Source organism: Zingiber officinale, chromosome 5B (genome assembly GCF_018446385.1).
Source record: "Zingiber officinale cultivar Zhangliang chromosome 5B, Zo_v1.1, whole genome shotgun sequence".
NCBI classification, from domain to species: Eukaryota; Viridiplantae; Streptophyta; class Magnoliopsida; order Zingiberales; family Zingiberaceae; genus Zingiber; species Zingiber officinale.
The window spans coordinates 95,488,296-95,503,502 of NC_055995.1; the positions used below are offsets into that span (position 1 = coordinate 95,488,296).

Below are 15,207 nucleotides of genomic sequence, written 5' to 3' on the forward strand. Positions count from 1 at the left end.
ATTTAATTTGGCCGGCCCCCACTAGCTTGGGTTCAAGCTAGGGCCGACCACCCAATCTTATACCTAGGCCGGCCCTAGCTTGGTTCCCAAGCTAGCTTGGTCGGCCCCTTATTGGTGGGTATAGAAGGTGGGTATAGTACTCTATAAATAAGAGGCTGCGATAGGGACCGAGAGGAGGAATTGGTTTTGGTCTCCCGATAAAATTAAGCATCCCGTGTTCGCCCCGAACACACAACTTAATTTTATCAATAATAATTCATTCCACTAGAGAACTATTATTGAACTACCGCACCAATCCCAAATTACATTTTTGGGCTCCTTCTTATTATGAGTGTGTTAGTCTCCCTGTGTTTAAGATATCGAATGTCCACTAATTAAGTGAGTTACTGACAACTCATTTAATTAATATCTTAGTCCAAGAGTAGTACCACTCAACCTTATCATCATGTCGGACTAAGTCTACCTGCAGGGTTTAACATGACAATCCTTATGAGCTCCTCTTGAGGACATTATCAACCTAGTATCTCTAGGACACAGTTTCCTTCTATAATCAACAACACACACTATAAGTGATATCATTTCCCAACTTATCGGGTTTATTGATTCATCGAACTAAATCTCACCCATTGATAAATTAAAGAAATAAATATCAAATATATGTGCTTGTTATTATATTAGGATTAAGAGCATACACTTCCATAATAACTGAGGTCGTTGTTCTTTTATAAAGTCAGTATAAAAGAAACGAGCTCAAATGGTCTTACTCAATACACTCTGAGTGTACTAGTGTAATTATATAGTCAAGATAAACTAATACCTAATTACACTACGACCTTCTAATGGTTTGTTCCTTTCCATTTTGGTCGTGAGCTACTGTTTATAATTTATAAGGTACTGATAACATTATCTTCTGCATGTGACACCACATACTATGTTATCTACAATATAAATTAATTGAACAACTACAACTAAATGTAGACAATTTAACCAAATGTGATTCTTTATTCATAATGAATGTTTACAAAGCTTAGGCTTTCAGTATACACTCCAACATTTGTGTCGCTGACAGCAGTACATGTCCAGTAGGCGATTGTACTTTAGAAGCTTCCAGGTTGTTACATCAGAAGATTGTGGGGTCGCTTAAGGAATGGTGTCAGGTACTCTTTTCACCTTGTCTTGTCATAGGACATTTGGAAAAGTTTGTGCATGCTTGGGGAAACGTGCACACATAATATAATGACACTATAAAAGAGGATTACCAACTACAAGAGAAGGTATGCGCTATTTGGGTTTCTGCATCCTTTAGCCACTTTTTGATACTGCTTGAGATCGTTAGAGACTAACTTGAGCGTCAAAGGACCAACGCTGGGAACCTCTTTCCGGCCTGGTACTGGCATTCTGTTGCTTTCAGGACACGCGAGGAGTCATCTTCGAGCTAACAAATCTACGCGAAGTCTTCACTGCCTCAACACTGAAGTCATATCCCTAGCTTATCATCCACCCTATTTCTGGGCAGATACTATTTCGAGTTTGATTCATTCACCCTATTTCTGAGCAGATGCTATTTGGAGTTTGATTCAATAAATCCATTAAATTATAGTTAACAATATTGAAAGGACACTTAATTTGACCAAAAAATAGAAATATATACTTGATTTCTAAAAATAAAGATTAGGTCGTGAATACTTTTAATCTTGGTTAACGCATTCAATTTTTAGTTTGTGATTTGAGATAAACCATGTATGATAGCGTTAAATTTGCATAGAATTATATATGTATACAGAGGAATGATATGTTGCACATTCATTGTGTAAGCATCTGGTGTTAATTTTTTTAAAAAAAAGAATTTTACTTCTTGTAACCTAAATACTATATCTTAACTCTTAAAAAAATCTAAAAATAACACTAGTTGCTCAAGAATATAATAGATGTGCAACATAACATTTTTAATTTATTAATATTTAAAATCAAGTCACTCCAATATTTTGGAAGATTTAGAGCATTTTCCAAGCACCATTACACCTCTCATCGCTACAGACCATTATTGATTATCGAGTTCCATCTGGTTCCACCGGTGATTTTGATGTTTTAATAAAAAGTTTAAATTAAATTAATATTTTTTATTGATTAATTTTGTTAAATATGCAAGCTTAGAATATATGACAAATTAGAGAAGAGTATAGTGGTGGGAAGAAGTTCAATTAGGTCCAGATCGAGTGATTAGATATTTGGCAGTTAATGATGTATCGTAAGTCGAGGTTAATGGCATGATCGAGAAGCTCTGATACTTATATTTTAGTTTTAAATGAGTTTAACTGAAGCAAAGACTTATCAAGAACTTGATGATCCAATCGACTAGAAAATAATACCAATCTTTTTATGTATGTAGTCAATTATAAAGACGACCCAAGGTTTTTGTTTGGAGTTGAGTTCGATTGAGGGTAACTTCAGTGATTAAGTTATACTACTAGGTAATCGATTGAATGTCTTCCTTGTGCAGAATAATTGCTCTGATCTGTTTGGGAGTTGATTGGGCACTCGACTAAAGAGAGTTCAACCGACTGAATAGCCTATAGAATTTCAGAAATGGCTTATCCATTTATCCTAGAACTTGAGGTTGGTAGGAACTCTCATCCATCCAAAGCAACAAGAGCAGGGATATCGAAGTCATAGACAGCTTCAACAAGGGAGAATGGTCCACACTAACATGCTGTTTCTCGCCCCTTGAAGTAGATCGAGACAAATGCTGCATATCTCCTTTGAAATGGAAATGCCAATTCAGACATCCCAACCAACCTACTCTGCTCTTTGCAAACCATGAGGAAATCCAACATGCTAAGGCTCTTATCATGCCAACTATAATCCATGATTCAGACACACACTTTAAGGCTTTGTCTGAAATCAATGCCCTTGTGGACCATCATCTCTCAGACATCGTAGTGTGAGGATTTGGCTGTCATCATTCCATACGAAATCTTTCTGCGAAAGCATGTAAATTGATTGGCGATGCTTCATCTTCATGCACAAGCCAAACTGTTCTGAAAGCAACCGCCAACCTAACCACTGACAGGCAATCACACTGTTCCTCAGTAAGCAGAGGAAAGCAGAGCAGCAAGAAGGAAGGGTCTGGATGGCGATGCCAACCCACAAGTTGTAGACGCAGCTGGAGAGCACTTGGACACTGCAGGTGAAAGCAATGATAATATCTGATTGTTGAGACAGGGAATGTGAGGGGGCAAATCATGACAGCCTGGTCAATGAACTCTGTTAGGACTGTTCGACTGTCACCGCCAAAATTATTATTATTGCTCCAAACAAATTGTCCTCTGTTTTGCACTTTTGTGAGATGGAATTCTGTTTTGTTTTGTTTTTGTTTTGTGGTCACTTTGATGCTTACTCGATCATATCCTTCCAATATAGTGATGCTGATATGACAGGATTTTCGGAATGTATCCAGGAAGAGTATCGAGGATGTAATAGTAGTCTCGTATAGTCATCTTAAAGATTAGTCTTTAAAAGGTCAAAACATGAATCAGAGTGTTGCTGTAGAAATCTAGAAATCTACCTCGTGCAACGGAGCGATGACGTCGAAGCTTTCTTCTCGTTATCTAATTGACTCTCGGAAGAAGAATACAATATCTCTATGATATCTCAATATCTCTCCGATATCTCAGTCTTCATGATTGCTTCAAAATAGGGTCGGGTGCGGCGGGGTGCTGGGCGAACGATCTTGTCTTTTTGTCACATGATTGTTTCAAAATAATTCTCTTCAGAACGATACAGTAATTAAGACATAAAATATTATCATATGAAATTTTTTGATTATATTATCATATAAAATTTTAGAATCAAAATTTGATGTATTTAAGTATGCCTCCTCCCATGTTTTACTATCTGTATTAATGGTTAGTAAAATTCATGATTTATCTCCTCTATATTGGACTAAGGACATATTAACGGGAGTATTAGGAGCGAGTGAATTACTTTTTACCACATGATTACTCCAAACTAATATAATAAAAATTAGAGAAAAATAAAGAATAACATCACCTCCCTTAAGAGATGCGAGGCTCCTCGTGGAATGGCAAAGTGATTTCATAGTTAACTATGCATCCACATGTCAATTTCTAGTTGCAGCGCACTATGGAATTAATTTGCTCTTGTAGGAAGACAATTCTGGGACATTGGCGCTTGGCTCCAGAGCCACGAGCAATTTGTATTTCTGGATTTATCCTTACAGCCAATGAAAAATTTTTATGGGATAAATCAATAATCTTTAGTATTAGTCATTTTTGGATACAGGATTAAAAAAAAAAAAAAGTGTGAGAGATGATGTTTTCCCAAGAGACACGCCTCATCAAAGGCAGTTTGGATCTCTGATCCCGAATCTTTAATCTCCTTTTGGTTCCTTATCAAAACGACACACTTCGGATGTTGTTAAAATGATAAATTAGTATTATTTTAAACTTAAGTAGGTTCAGTATAGCATCAATAAAATATAGATATTTTATAAATGTTAGGAGTTGTTTTTAGTTTTTTTTTATAGAAATTTGAAAACTTCATTGAATTTGTGTTTTCTTTTATAAATTGATGCTGTTTTAAACTTAAGTATATTTAAATTGATGCTGTTTTAAACTTAAGTATATTCAACGTAACATTTTTTGCCGGAATTTAGACTGTAAGTTAAATTCGGAATTTAGACTGTAAATATAAATTTAAAAGTGTATCATTTAGAGAGATAGGGGTTCAGGACCCAGAGATCCGAACTGCATCAAAGGGCGTCACCCCCCTTTGTAACTTTCCGTTATTGCAAGTCTTATTCCGCAATAAGATCCACATGTACTCAAATTCAAATTCTCGAATCCTCAACTTCCGACCGAGAGACAGGGCACTCGGACTCAGGTGACTGAGCTAATTTGGGGTGGCCCGAATTTGGAATGGACCACATAGGCGCATCCTGTATCACAATTTTCTAAAAACACATATCTTCGGACCACCATAAATTTTCTCAAGTTTATGGGCAGAATTTAATTTGTATAGTAAAAGCAAATTAATATAATGAAATCTGCTCTTCCTCTGTTATCTTACATCACAAATGTGGCACTTAAAAATATTTGGACCACATTATGGAAGTATTACGATCTTACATTTATCGAAATAAGATAGAGAGAGTATAGAGAAAAATATTTTGGCTGAATATAAAGCTGGATCTTTCTACTGGAATCCTGGTTGTTTAGAGCTCAGTTTTCATTTCGGGGCAGCAGTGGTGAGTATCCCTACATTGAAATAAGAATTTGAAGTCAGTAATGAGGAATTCATTCATCGAGTTTAACCAAAAACTTGTTCTTGAGATCGTCGGTCCCACCATAGATGAAACAATTTCCTGGCTTTGCCCTATGCCAATCTGAACAACACTCTGGAAGTCGTCCTCCCAGAAAGCACCTAACTGAAAAATCGAAATCGCCTATGTAAGACTTAAACATACATAGTGTTCTTGAAGCTCGCAATCAATGAACTTCCGAGACGAATTATACCTGAGATGAAATGTTTTCATATCCATTAATGCAAGGCTGATGATGTGCATTGAAGTCTAATGTGTTGATTGAGCTGTGCAAATTCATTCTATCAGTCACGATACAAGCGAGTGGGTTGCTTTGTTGAGGCATCATCTCAAATGGATAAACTGAACTTGGTGCGGCGCCAAAAATTTGAATCATCTGAAAGTTTTTTACTATCAGAAGTTTCATAGGTGACCAATGACTAAGGCAACCGATCTTACATGTTTTGGTTGGAGATTCATCAAGTTGTTGAAATCTATATCTGGATTTACAGTGGCCAACTTCATCGAAAGAAACTACAAGAAGGAATAACAGGTTAGACCAAAAAGAACAAAATTGAAGGAAATTTGAAAAGTCTTTCTACCTCGACTTGGCGTTGCAACGATTGCACATAGTTTATAATCTCGTCGAGCATGACGGCTTTGCCAGTTACCTAGAGAAGAACAAAACAGATTAGTAAATCATATGGAACACTCTGCATCAAGAGTAAGTGTTAATTTACTTTGCTGCAGCCAGGCACAAGATCTTGCAGTAACTTCATTCTTTGACTGATCTTCTCTCTTCGCACCTATACATCACAGGAAACCAATTCAACAAACAGTTGGATTGAGAGAAAAAAAAAATTCATCACGCACTCTTTCAGCTAGACTATGGCTATCGGTCGCTTGGCCTCTTCTCGCCCTGACATGGATGTAATCCTTGGGAGGATCAGAGGGCTTGCCCAGCTTGTGTTCATCATTCCCTGGATCATTACTTTGCTCTATCTTTCGTCGGACTGATGCATTGCCAATCTCCGCATTGTTCTCGGTTTGCCGATGTCTCTTTGAGAAGCAATCTTCTTCATCTGCCACCTGAAGTTTAAATCTTTAAGTCTATAAGCTACATGGACAAAAGTTGAAGCATAATTTGCATACCATAGAAACAGCTTCCTTTTCTTTGCTCTTCGGGCGAGCTTTCCTCTTCCTTGCATTGCTCCCTCCATGGCCTCCTAAGCTTGCTTCTCTACTTGCAGATATTGTATCAGACATGGAGGTTTCTTCTCTGCAAATCCCTAATTCAGCAGTTTTCATCTCCAATTTCATGCCTTTTGGCCCTGGAGTTTGGCTATTGCTCTCCAACTGCTCAAGTTGGAAACCATTAGCCATCAGAGATTGACTAATTGTTGAATTTAGCTCAAAATCGCTGGAACGCAAACCGTTCTCGCCTTCAAATCTGAAAACCCTAGCTGCCCTCTCCGAAAAGCCCGGCGCCAGGTCGCTTGCGGCAGTCAACTGACCTAGCTTCGACGAATCGAACTCATTTGGAATGGCCGCTCTCTGCAACCCTAGCCCGGGCTTACCGAAGCCGAAGCCCAAACTAGGCGACTGCGACGACATTAAGGACCCCAGCACCGATCCAAACTGACCGGCAGGATCCACGGAACGACTCCACTTAAAGTTAGGGAAGCACTGCGGCAAACGGTCCGACGACCATGAACTCATCTCTTCCCGGTCAGAAACACCCAAAGATCCGGCCTTTATCGACCTTAAACCCTAAAACAGAAAATCTAGTGATCTCAGTTGGTAAAGTAGGAATCTTTTCGAGAGCACAGCTGAAAACTTCGCCCCAGGTCGAAAACCCCAGAAAGGTGGGAACTTTCCAGGAAATCGAGAACAAAAGAGAAGCAACAAAGGCGGAAAGGAGGAGAAAAGAGGGATTGAACACAGAAGGGAAGGTAAGGGAAGATGAAACCAAACCAAACTCACTTGTTGGCCTTGTCTTCACACATTGAAGGTGGGCAGTTTGTGCAACAGGGAAGGGAAGGTAAGGGAAGATGAAACTGAACTACTTGTTGTCTCTGTCTTCACATCCACACGAGACAATTGGACACTGCACAGCCTGAGAGAGAGAGAGAGAGAGAGAGAGAGAGGATATGGACGATGGATCAGGGAAAGATGTGGGGTATTGGGTTTGAGCTTCCCTTAAAGATGAAGGCAAAGGAAGGTCCCCAATTATTTAAAAGAAAGGGAAAAGGAAAAAGACAAAAGGGTCAGCACTTGGTGGTCGTGTCACACTGCCCACAAGTCCATGGGCGACTGATGTGCAGCCTGCAGCTCCCTTTCATGCACCACCGTTCCATTCCATGTATCATAATCTTTCCAGTTAACCAGTAACCAGTAACCAGTGCGTTCGGATATCAGATGAAGCCACTGTCTCCTCGTTGCTTTGGCTGGTGAAATCAGGAGCTGGAAGAACACAGAGTGGTACGGACCTTGCTTGTGATGAGCTTTAAGCATGCAAAAATGGAGGTTGACAACTCCTCCTTCCTTGCATGACATCAAATGACAAGCAGCTGATGAGTTGAGAACCAGTTTGCTCGTGTTTATCTTATTGTAATGGCATGCAGTAGCTTGGGATCGTTGCTGCGCACCACATGCAAAGTGCCATTCCACTAATTGACAACTTCCTGTACATACTGAACTATTTATTAAATTAGAAAGGACTTTTTATTGGAATTTTAGGTACTCATCAATCTTTTTCTTTGAAAATTTACTGAAATGATATTGGTGGCATCTTCTTCATCCGAGCTAGCAACTTTCTTAGATATTCTATTTACCAATACGCATCGTATACTTTCGTTTATAAGAAGGCACAAGATTTTTTCATTCTCAATTCATTAGTTAATCGATTGAACCAATAGATAGTAGACTTGTGATATTATATTAGTGTCATTTTGCGCTCTCTCTCTCTCTCTTTTCTACTGATTGACACTGTAATTAGTATAGTTTTGGCAAGCATACCTTGATTATAAATCTGATTTTATGTTAACGGTGAAAGTTGCATAATTAGTAGTGTTGCGGTTGTTCTCCTTCTTCCCGCTTCACTATCTTCTTCGTGGGTTCTGACCAATAGAGTTGGCTGCTCTGCTAACATACTCCTTGCATGGTAATACCAGTGAGAGAGCATCGATGTCCCGACGGATTATAGAAGCAAGGTTTGAATCCCTTGGGAAAGGGAATAAGTTCATCCCATATTAGAGGCCGCTCACTATCCACAAGACCTTAGGGTGGGCGCCTGATATGAGAACGTTATCGCCTTTTGCATCACAGTAGGAGAGCACTCCTTCCTACCACTACCATCGAGATCAGGTACGACGATCGTGTAAGATTATGAGTATAGTTGTCGAATTGTCAACTGATCATGCCATGTGCATTATTCCTATGTGGCCAAGTGGAGCGGACGTGGGTCCACATAGCCAAGTGGGTAGGGGCGCAGTGGAAATCTAAATTTATCTAGGATTAATTATGGAGATATAATAAGTTAAATAATTTAAAAATATAAATAAAAATATGATTATTAATTTTTTTAAAATTATAAAATAAAAATATTTAATACGGAAATTACTATTGAAGTTACTATTCGATTCTTCTAAGAATTAAACTTATTAATTATTATATTATTATCAATTTTTTTAACCAACTCCCGTTAAATGTAGATGATCATAAAATATATTAAAAACTCTTCTTCTATTTTGTTATGAAGAACTATTTTAATAAGTTTCATAATTGAAAATGCTCGTTCCGTTGTTGCTGTAGAAACGGGAAGAGTTAAAATAAGATGAATTAACCTATCAATTAAATAAATATATTATATTTAATATATAAGTAAATGATATAATTATAATGTATAAACTATAACAAATGAGAAAAATTACGTGTAAATCAAATTATAGGTTTCTGGCTTAATTATTTCAACTAATCTTCAACATAATTTAGAAATAGTTGATAAATTTTGAAATATTTCATGGCCAACAACATCATACTTATAGTGATCCAATTGTATTTTCAAGTGGTGTAAATCTTGTGTATCAAAATCAAGAGGATAGAATTTCTCAGCAAGTTTACAAACGTGATCAACTTTAAATTGAGTCAAAATTAGAACTCTAAAAAGTCTTTCCAAGTTATAGTAAATTGTCAATTTGATTACATCTACTACTGATATCACGTTTACCAGTAGTTATCATATGTGCAACTTCAATTCTTTGAGCAAAATGTAACTCAGCATAGCATTTAGGAGATGCATTAATGAGATTACAAATTGAATTCAATTTTGTAAAAAAAAAATAACCAAGTGGATACCTCTATTTCAGTAGCTACAGTTAATGGTAGTTGAAGTCGATGAGTGAAACAATGTACATAATATGCACATGAACATTCTTTCAAGAAAAGAGCATGTAATCCATTTCAAGAACCACGCATATTGCTAGCACCATCATATCCTTATCCCCGCATATTTTGAATATGCAAGTTATAACTGTTGGTACAATTTTTCCTAGGTCAAAATTGATCAGGTTGACTAAGCTTGAGTTGGCTCAAGCTTGAGTCTTAATGGTTGAATTTTGATGTTTGACGAGATATATAGATTGATGGTCAAAGGTTGATCAGAAGAGTCAAGTAAGTCAATGTTGATCATATACTTGACTGGGAAGTCCTAACGGAAGATTAGGCAAGGGCAAGACCAACAGAAATATTGGCAGAAGAAGAAAATCCAAGTGAATCAGTGTTGACCAGACACTTGGTGTGGGAAGTCCTAGTGAGTGAAGGCAGGTGAAAATCCATAATGAGTTAAGCTAGGCAAATGTGAAAGTCCTATTGAGTGAAGTCAGATAGATGGAAAGTTCTAGTGAGTGAAACTAAGCAGATGGAAGGTCTTGGTGATGTGAAACCACAAGCGCATGGTCATCATCAAGTAATAAAATTTATATAAGTCGATCCCACAAAGATTAAGGATCATGTAACGTCCTTGCCCGGGGCGGGCCCCACCCGAAATGAACAGGGAACATTATCAGAATTGCCCATCAGGTTGACAACTAGCTCCACAGACCATCGGAAGTCCTTTCAGCGTACTTTGTCCTCACTCGCACGCACCTTGGAAATCTCCCCGGGAGGTCACTCATCCTCAGATTTCTCCAAGTCAAGCACGCTTAACTTTGGAGTTCTTAAGTTTGAGCTTCCGAAAAGGAAGGTGCACCTTGGTGATATGGGTAGTATCATCTAACCTTTTAAGTCATACTTAACCAAAATCTCAGAACTAGGGCATTACAATCACCCCCACTTAAAGACGCAACATCCTCGTTGTGTAACCACGAATCACACCACAGACAAATCTCGGAATCTCCCTCTCTAGGTGGTGCCCTGGGTGCTCCTGCCATAGGCGCACTCACGGTTGCAAGGTCGCTCTAATACCAAAATTTTACGTCCTAACCCGGGCGGGCCCCACCCGGACTGAACAGGGAACACTACCAGAATTGCCCATCAGGTTGACGACTAGCTCCACAGACCACCGGAAGTCCTTTCAGCGTACTTTATCCTCACTCGCACGCACCCTGGAAATCTTCCCGGGAGGTCACCCATCCTCAGATTTCTCCAAGCCAAGCACGCTTAACTTTGGAGTTCTTAAATTTGGGCTTCCAAAAAGGAAGGTGCACCTTGATGATATGGATAGTACCATCTAATCTTTTAAGTCATACTTAACCAGAATCTCAGAACTGGGGTATTACAGATCAAATGCTAATTAGTTTTGCACTTCGAAGTTAGCTAGACGGAATCGGTAATCGTTTGTTTTGAGGTTTTTAACTAAGATATGAAAATAAAAGAAAAGAAAGATAACTGAGGAAGTATTTAATTCAGAAGATATTCTGGGTTGTTGGTTTCATTATAATGGTCAATGTTATGCTATGAATTCGCCCATTCCTAGTTCTCCACTTGTATGTTTGTAGGGCAATCTAAATTACTGCCGATTACCATCCTACGACGGTGTATCGGAGTACTTCTCCTGCTAATAACCAAGTATGCTATCAAGTGAAGAAGTAACTTAGAGAGTCCAGGTTTTTAGTAGAGTACCTTCTATCACAAGACCTCCCCTGGGTGTATGTTTCTAGATTACGTAGGTCAATTGCGTAGCATATGATTAGGGAAAGTCCACTAGGTCAAGTGATAGACTTATCCTTACATGGAATTGTTCTCCCTTAGGAGGTTACGTTCTATATAGAAGGATAGTTACCTTAGATATTCAACGTTAAACAAGTATCCTAAAGTCATGCCGAGTTATATCGGAACTTACACTCAAAAGAGGCAATAATTCATGCATCTATTCAATAAAAATTTAGGTTCATGCCCAGATATAGACACACAGCAATATATCTAGCTCAAAAATTAGATCTACGCATATAGAAATGCAATCTAGATAGATAAATTCATGTTCATAAAGAAAGCCAACTTGCTAACATTTCATCAAATAAAACAAGTATCCTACAAACTTCATCAAACAAGAAAATTGACAATTCAATAGAGTTTACAACATCGGCACATCACAATTACTTCCTACGTCCTAAAACAATATAAATCTACTCCATAATTAGAAGAACTATAATCCAAGAACTCAAAATCATAAGAATTTCAAAACCCTAAGGAAGGGGAAAAGAAACTTATCCTTTGTTGTCAGGTGAAGCCCTTGAATGCAGATCTTGGAGTGACGATGAGGATGGAGTAGTAGAACAACCTCAAATCTCCCAGATAACGTCTCTAGATGCAAGCATTTGACCTAAAGGCACTACAAGCAAAAAGCTAATAAACAACGCTTTAAAAGTGTTGTCTATGTGGCTGAAAAAGCGTTGTTAAAAGCACTGTTGTTAAAAGTCTGCTCAAAGACAACGCTTTAAAAGCGTTGTCGTTTGTAGCAAAGACAACGCTTTTGCAACGCTTTAAAAGAGTTATCATTTTTTACAAAGACAACGCATAAAAAAATGTTGTCTTTGTTAAAGACAATACATAAAAAGCATTGTCTTTGTTAAAGATAATGCATAAAAAGCATTGTCTTTTTTAGTAAAGACAACAGTTTCACAATGCATAAAAAAGCGTTGTTTTTTTAAGTAAAAGATAAGAAGTTTAAACTATTGTCTTTTAATACCAAAGACAAATAAAAGATAAATAAAAATAAATATTTTTCAATCAACAACATATTATTAAATAAACAACTAAGGTCAATATAGAAAGTATCATCCTTACACTTCTATAACAAACATAACTACTTGCATACAAAGAAATTTTAATTAGGAGACACTCAAAATTACTCCTATCGACTACATCTTATTGCATGAACTTAAAGAATCTTGATAGATGCTACTTATCCTCTTGACTTGAATGTTCTTTATTCATTGGCTTTAACCATCTTCTCATTTAAATCCCAAAGTCTTCTTAATAGTTCTTCGTCGAAATACTTTCCAGTACACCCTTGGGGTTTGGATGCAGTGCCACATAGCATGTAGTTGTTGCTCCTATAATTATCCATATCCGAGCTATTTAGCTAGAGTTTCTAAATACCTTCATTCACCATTCAAAATATCTGAAAAGACACTGTATGTAAATTTTCCAAAATCTCAACAGAGTAAACTGACTAGGATAACTAGTAAATTTTAAAAAAAAAAAAGTTAAGAAATTAATGCATCAGAACAAAGCCAACTAGAATAAAACTATCAATTAAACATAAAGGCAAACATAGGAAAAGTAAATACCTTACAGATGACAAGTAAGATTGTTTCTGTAGTCCACATGGCAAGGTCTGACTAGGATAACTAGTATATGTTTTATGTAGTTGTTCATATATTCACAATGTTGAGATACAGACTCAATCAAAGTTCTGTCAGCTAAAACTAACTCCAGCAATGATGCAAATTCATTCTGTAGGAAAAGAAAAGAATATATGAACAAAGAAAATTCAAGTATCAGATAATAGACATGAAATATGAAATAGGAGAAAAAATAATATTCAAAATATAAATCAATTCAGTATGCTTACACAACTTTTAGAAAAATAAAAGAACTAACAAATTCAAGATAACAAGAATTTGAGCAGACTGAATTCTTAAAAGAACTATTATAGATGAGATAATCATCCAATGACAAACTATATATGCATGTCAACAATTTGCAAGGGAAAGTAGGAAACTCACTTGTTAGTAGTCTGGATTTTTGATCCAATCTAACCTGGAGCATGGAAAGTAAAAACACATCAAGTAAACATCTAATGAAATGAAAACTAGAGCATGTAACAAAACTTAAACTAATTGCATTCAAATAAAGAACAAACATCATGGGAACATAAATCGCTAAACTAGCAAGCATTACATGGAATTAAACTAAAGAAATTGTATCAACTAAAACCTATATAATGGAAGAGATATTTAATCAAACACTTGATGGGCATGAGTCAATGAAATCATAATGTGTGCAAATTGAAACATAGGAGGTCAAATTAAGACAAGCACTTAACATTCACATAAAACATGACTCAACATGAAAGACAACATGAAGTAAAACATAGAACGAAACCTAAAGCATGAAATGAAATCTAAAGCAAGAACGGCTCGTGAAGAATGGCTCGTGCTCGCCGTTTCCGGTGAACTTGTTCTTGAAGGTGCCCTTCTCCAGCCCCAGGTTCTCTTCCATGGTTTCCATCAATTTCTCGACTAACTTTTTCACCTCCACTATGTACTCCCTCATCGTCTCCCTAATGATCAATCGATCCATCAAATCAATCAATTTATGTAACATATATGATAATTGTCATGAAAAATTCATGGTGGTGTGATATAATTAAGTAATTAATTAATTAATTACTTGAATTGGAGAGGGTGGGATGGCCATTGGTTGTCGTCTTGGAGAACAAAGACGTCCTCCCAGTTCATGTTGTCCAACTTCTTCTTGTTGTTGTTTACTTCTCCAGCGACCTCTTGTTCTTCCCGAACGAGTTGGTCGAGGAGTTGCACTGACCTGGACGCCTTGAAGGTCTCGTCTCTATGCCTGTTGCACTCCATGCACACCTTCTTCACGCATTCAAGCAGCTCCACCGGGATCCCATGGTTCACCCGCTGCAAAAACATTATTTTTAGTAACATTAATTAATTCCCAAATTAACTGATCTAATTAAAACAGTAGCAATCTAATTAACAGAGTCATAAACAACAGACCTGGAAGAATCCCCACTGCTGGTATCCATTATCAATCTAAGCCAAAGTCTCAGCCCTCTCCTTCCCTTCCAGCTTGGAGAAGTCGATTACCGGAATAGCCATGGAGAGAGAGAGAGAGAGAGACAGACAGACAGAGAGCACTGGAGGTCTAGTCATTCTTGCTTTAGGAGCACGAGCCGCTGGAATCAAGAAGAAGGGTGGGCTGTGGAGGTCCGGCCGATGGCAGTGAAGAGAAGAAAGAGTTGTCGGCCGGTGGTAAGGAAAAAGAGACGGTCAGCGGTGGGAGGTCGCAAGCCCTAGCCGCGCGAGAGGAGATGTCGCGAACAGAAGAGGAATCGCCAGCACTATGTCGTCATGTGGGTAAAAGGAAATGAAGTTTTCTCCTCCTTTAATCTGGGTCGTCCATATTGTGATGAAGATGGATGAAGATCCAACCGTCAGATCTTGAGATAAGCAGTCCATATCACTTAAGATTAACTTGAGATTGATTCTATCTTTAGATCTGATGGTCCACATAGCTTCAAATCTTGATGGAGGGCTGGATGACTACATCGTAGACACTAAAAAATTGATAATAGACAACGCTTTTCAAAAAGCGTTGTCTTTGACCCACAAAATCACTAATAGACAACGGTTTTTAAA

At 37.7% G+C, this 15,207-nt stretch overlaps 1 protein-coding gene and 1 pseudogene across 2 annotated transcripts; both read right to left on the reverse strand.

Moving 5' to 3' along the window:
- Positions 1 to 5,196: 5,196 nt before the first annotated feature.
- Positions 5,197 to 7,531, reverse strand: LOC121985066 (transcription factor bHLH78-like). Of its 2 annotated transcripts, none has more exons than XM_042538332.1 (9): positions 7,304 to 7,531; positions 6,473 to 7,090; positions 6,194 to 6,409; positions 6,061 to 6,126; positions 5,923 to 5,991; positions 5,780 to 5,854; positions 5,535 to 5,717; positions 5,366 to 5,446; positions 5,197 to 5,276 (listed from the first exon to the last, which is right to left on the reverse strand). In XM_042538332.1, the coding sequence occupies exons 2-9, from the start codon at positions 7,037 to 7,039 to the stop codon at positions 5,241 to 5,243; spliced, it is 1,293 nt and encodes a 430-aa protein (XP_042394266.1). In that variant the 5' UTR covers positions 7,040 to 7,090; positions 7,304 to 7,531; the 3' UTR covers positions 5,197 to 5,240. The 2 variants fall into 2 exon arrangements, with proteins under 2 accessions (XP_042394266.1, XP_042394267.1); XM_042538333.1 differs by lacking the exon at positions 7,304 to 7,531 and having other exon boundaries at positions 6,473 to 6,676; positions 6,754 to 6,892.
- A 75-nt stretch (positions 7,532 to 7,606) lies between these two features.
- On the reverse strand, positions 7,607 to 14,682 carry LOC121986844 (annotated as a pseudogene).
- Between the last annotated feature and the right edge of the window lie 525 nt (positions 14,683 to 15,207).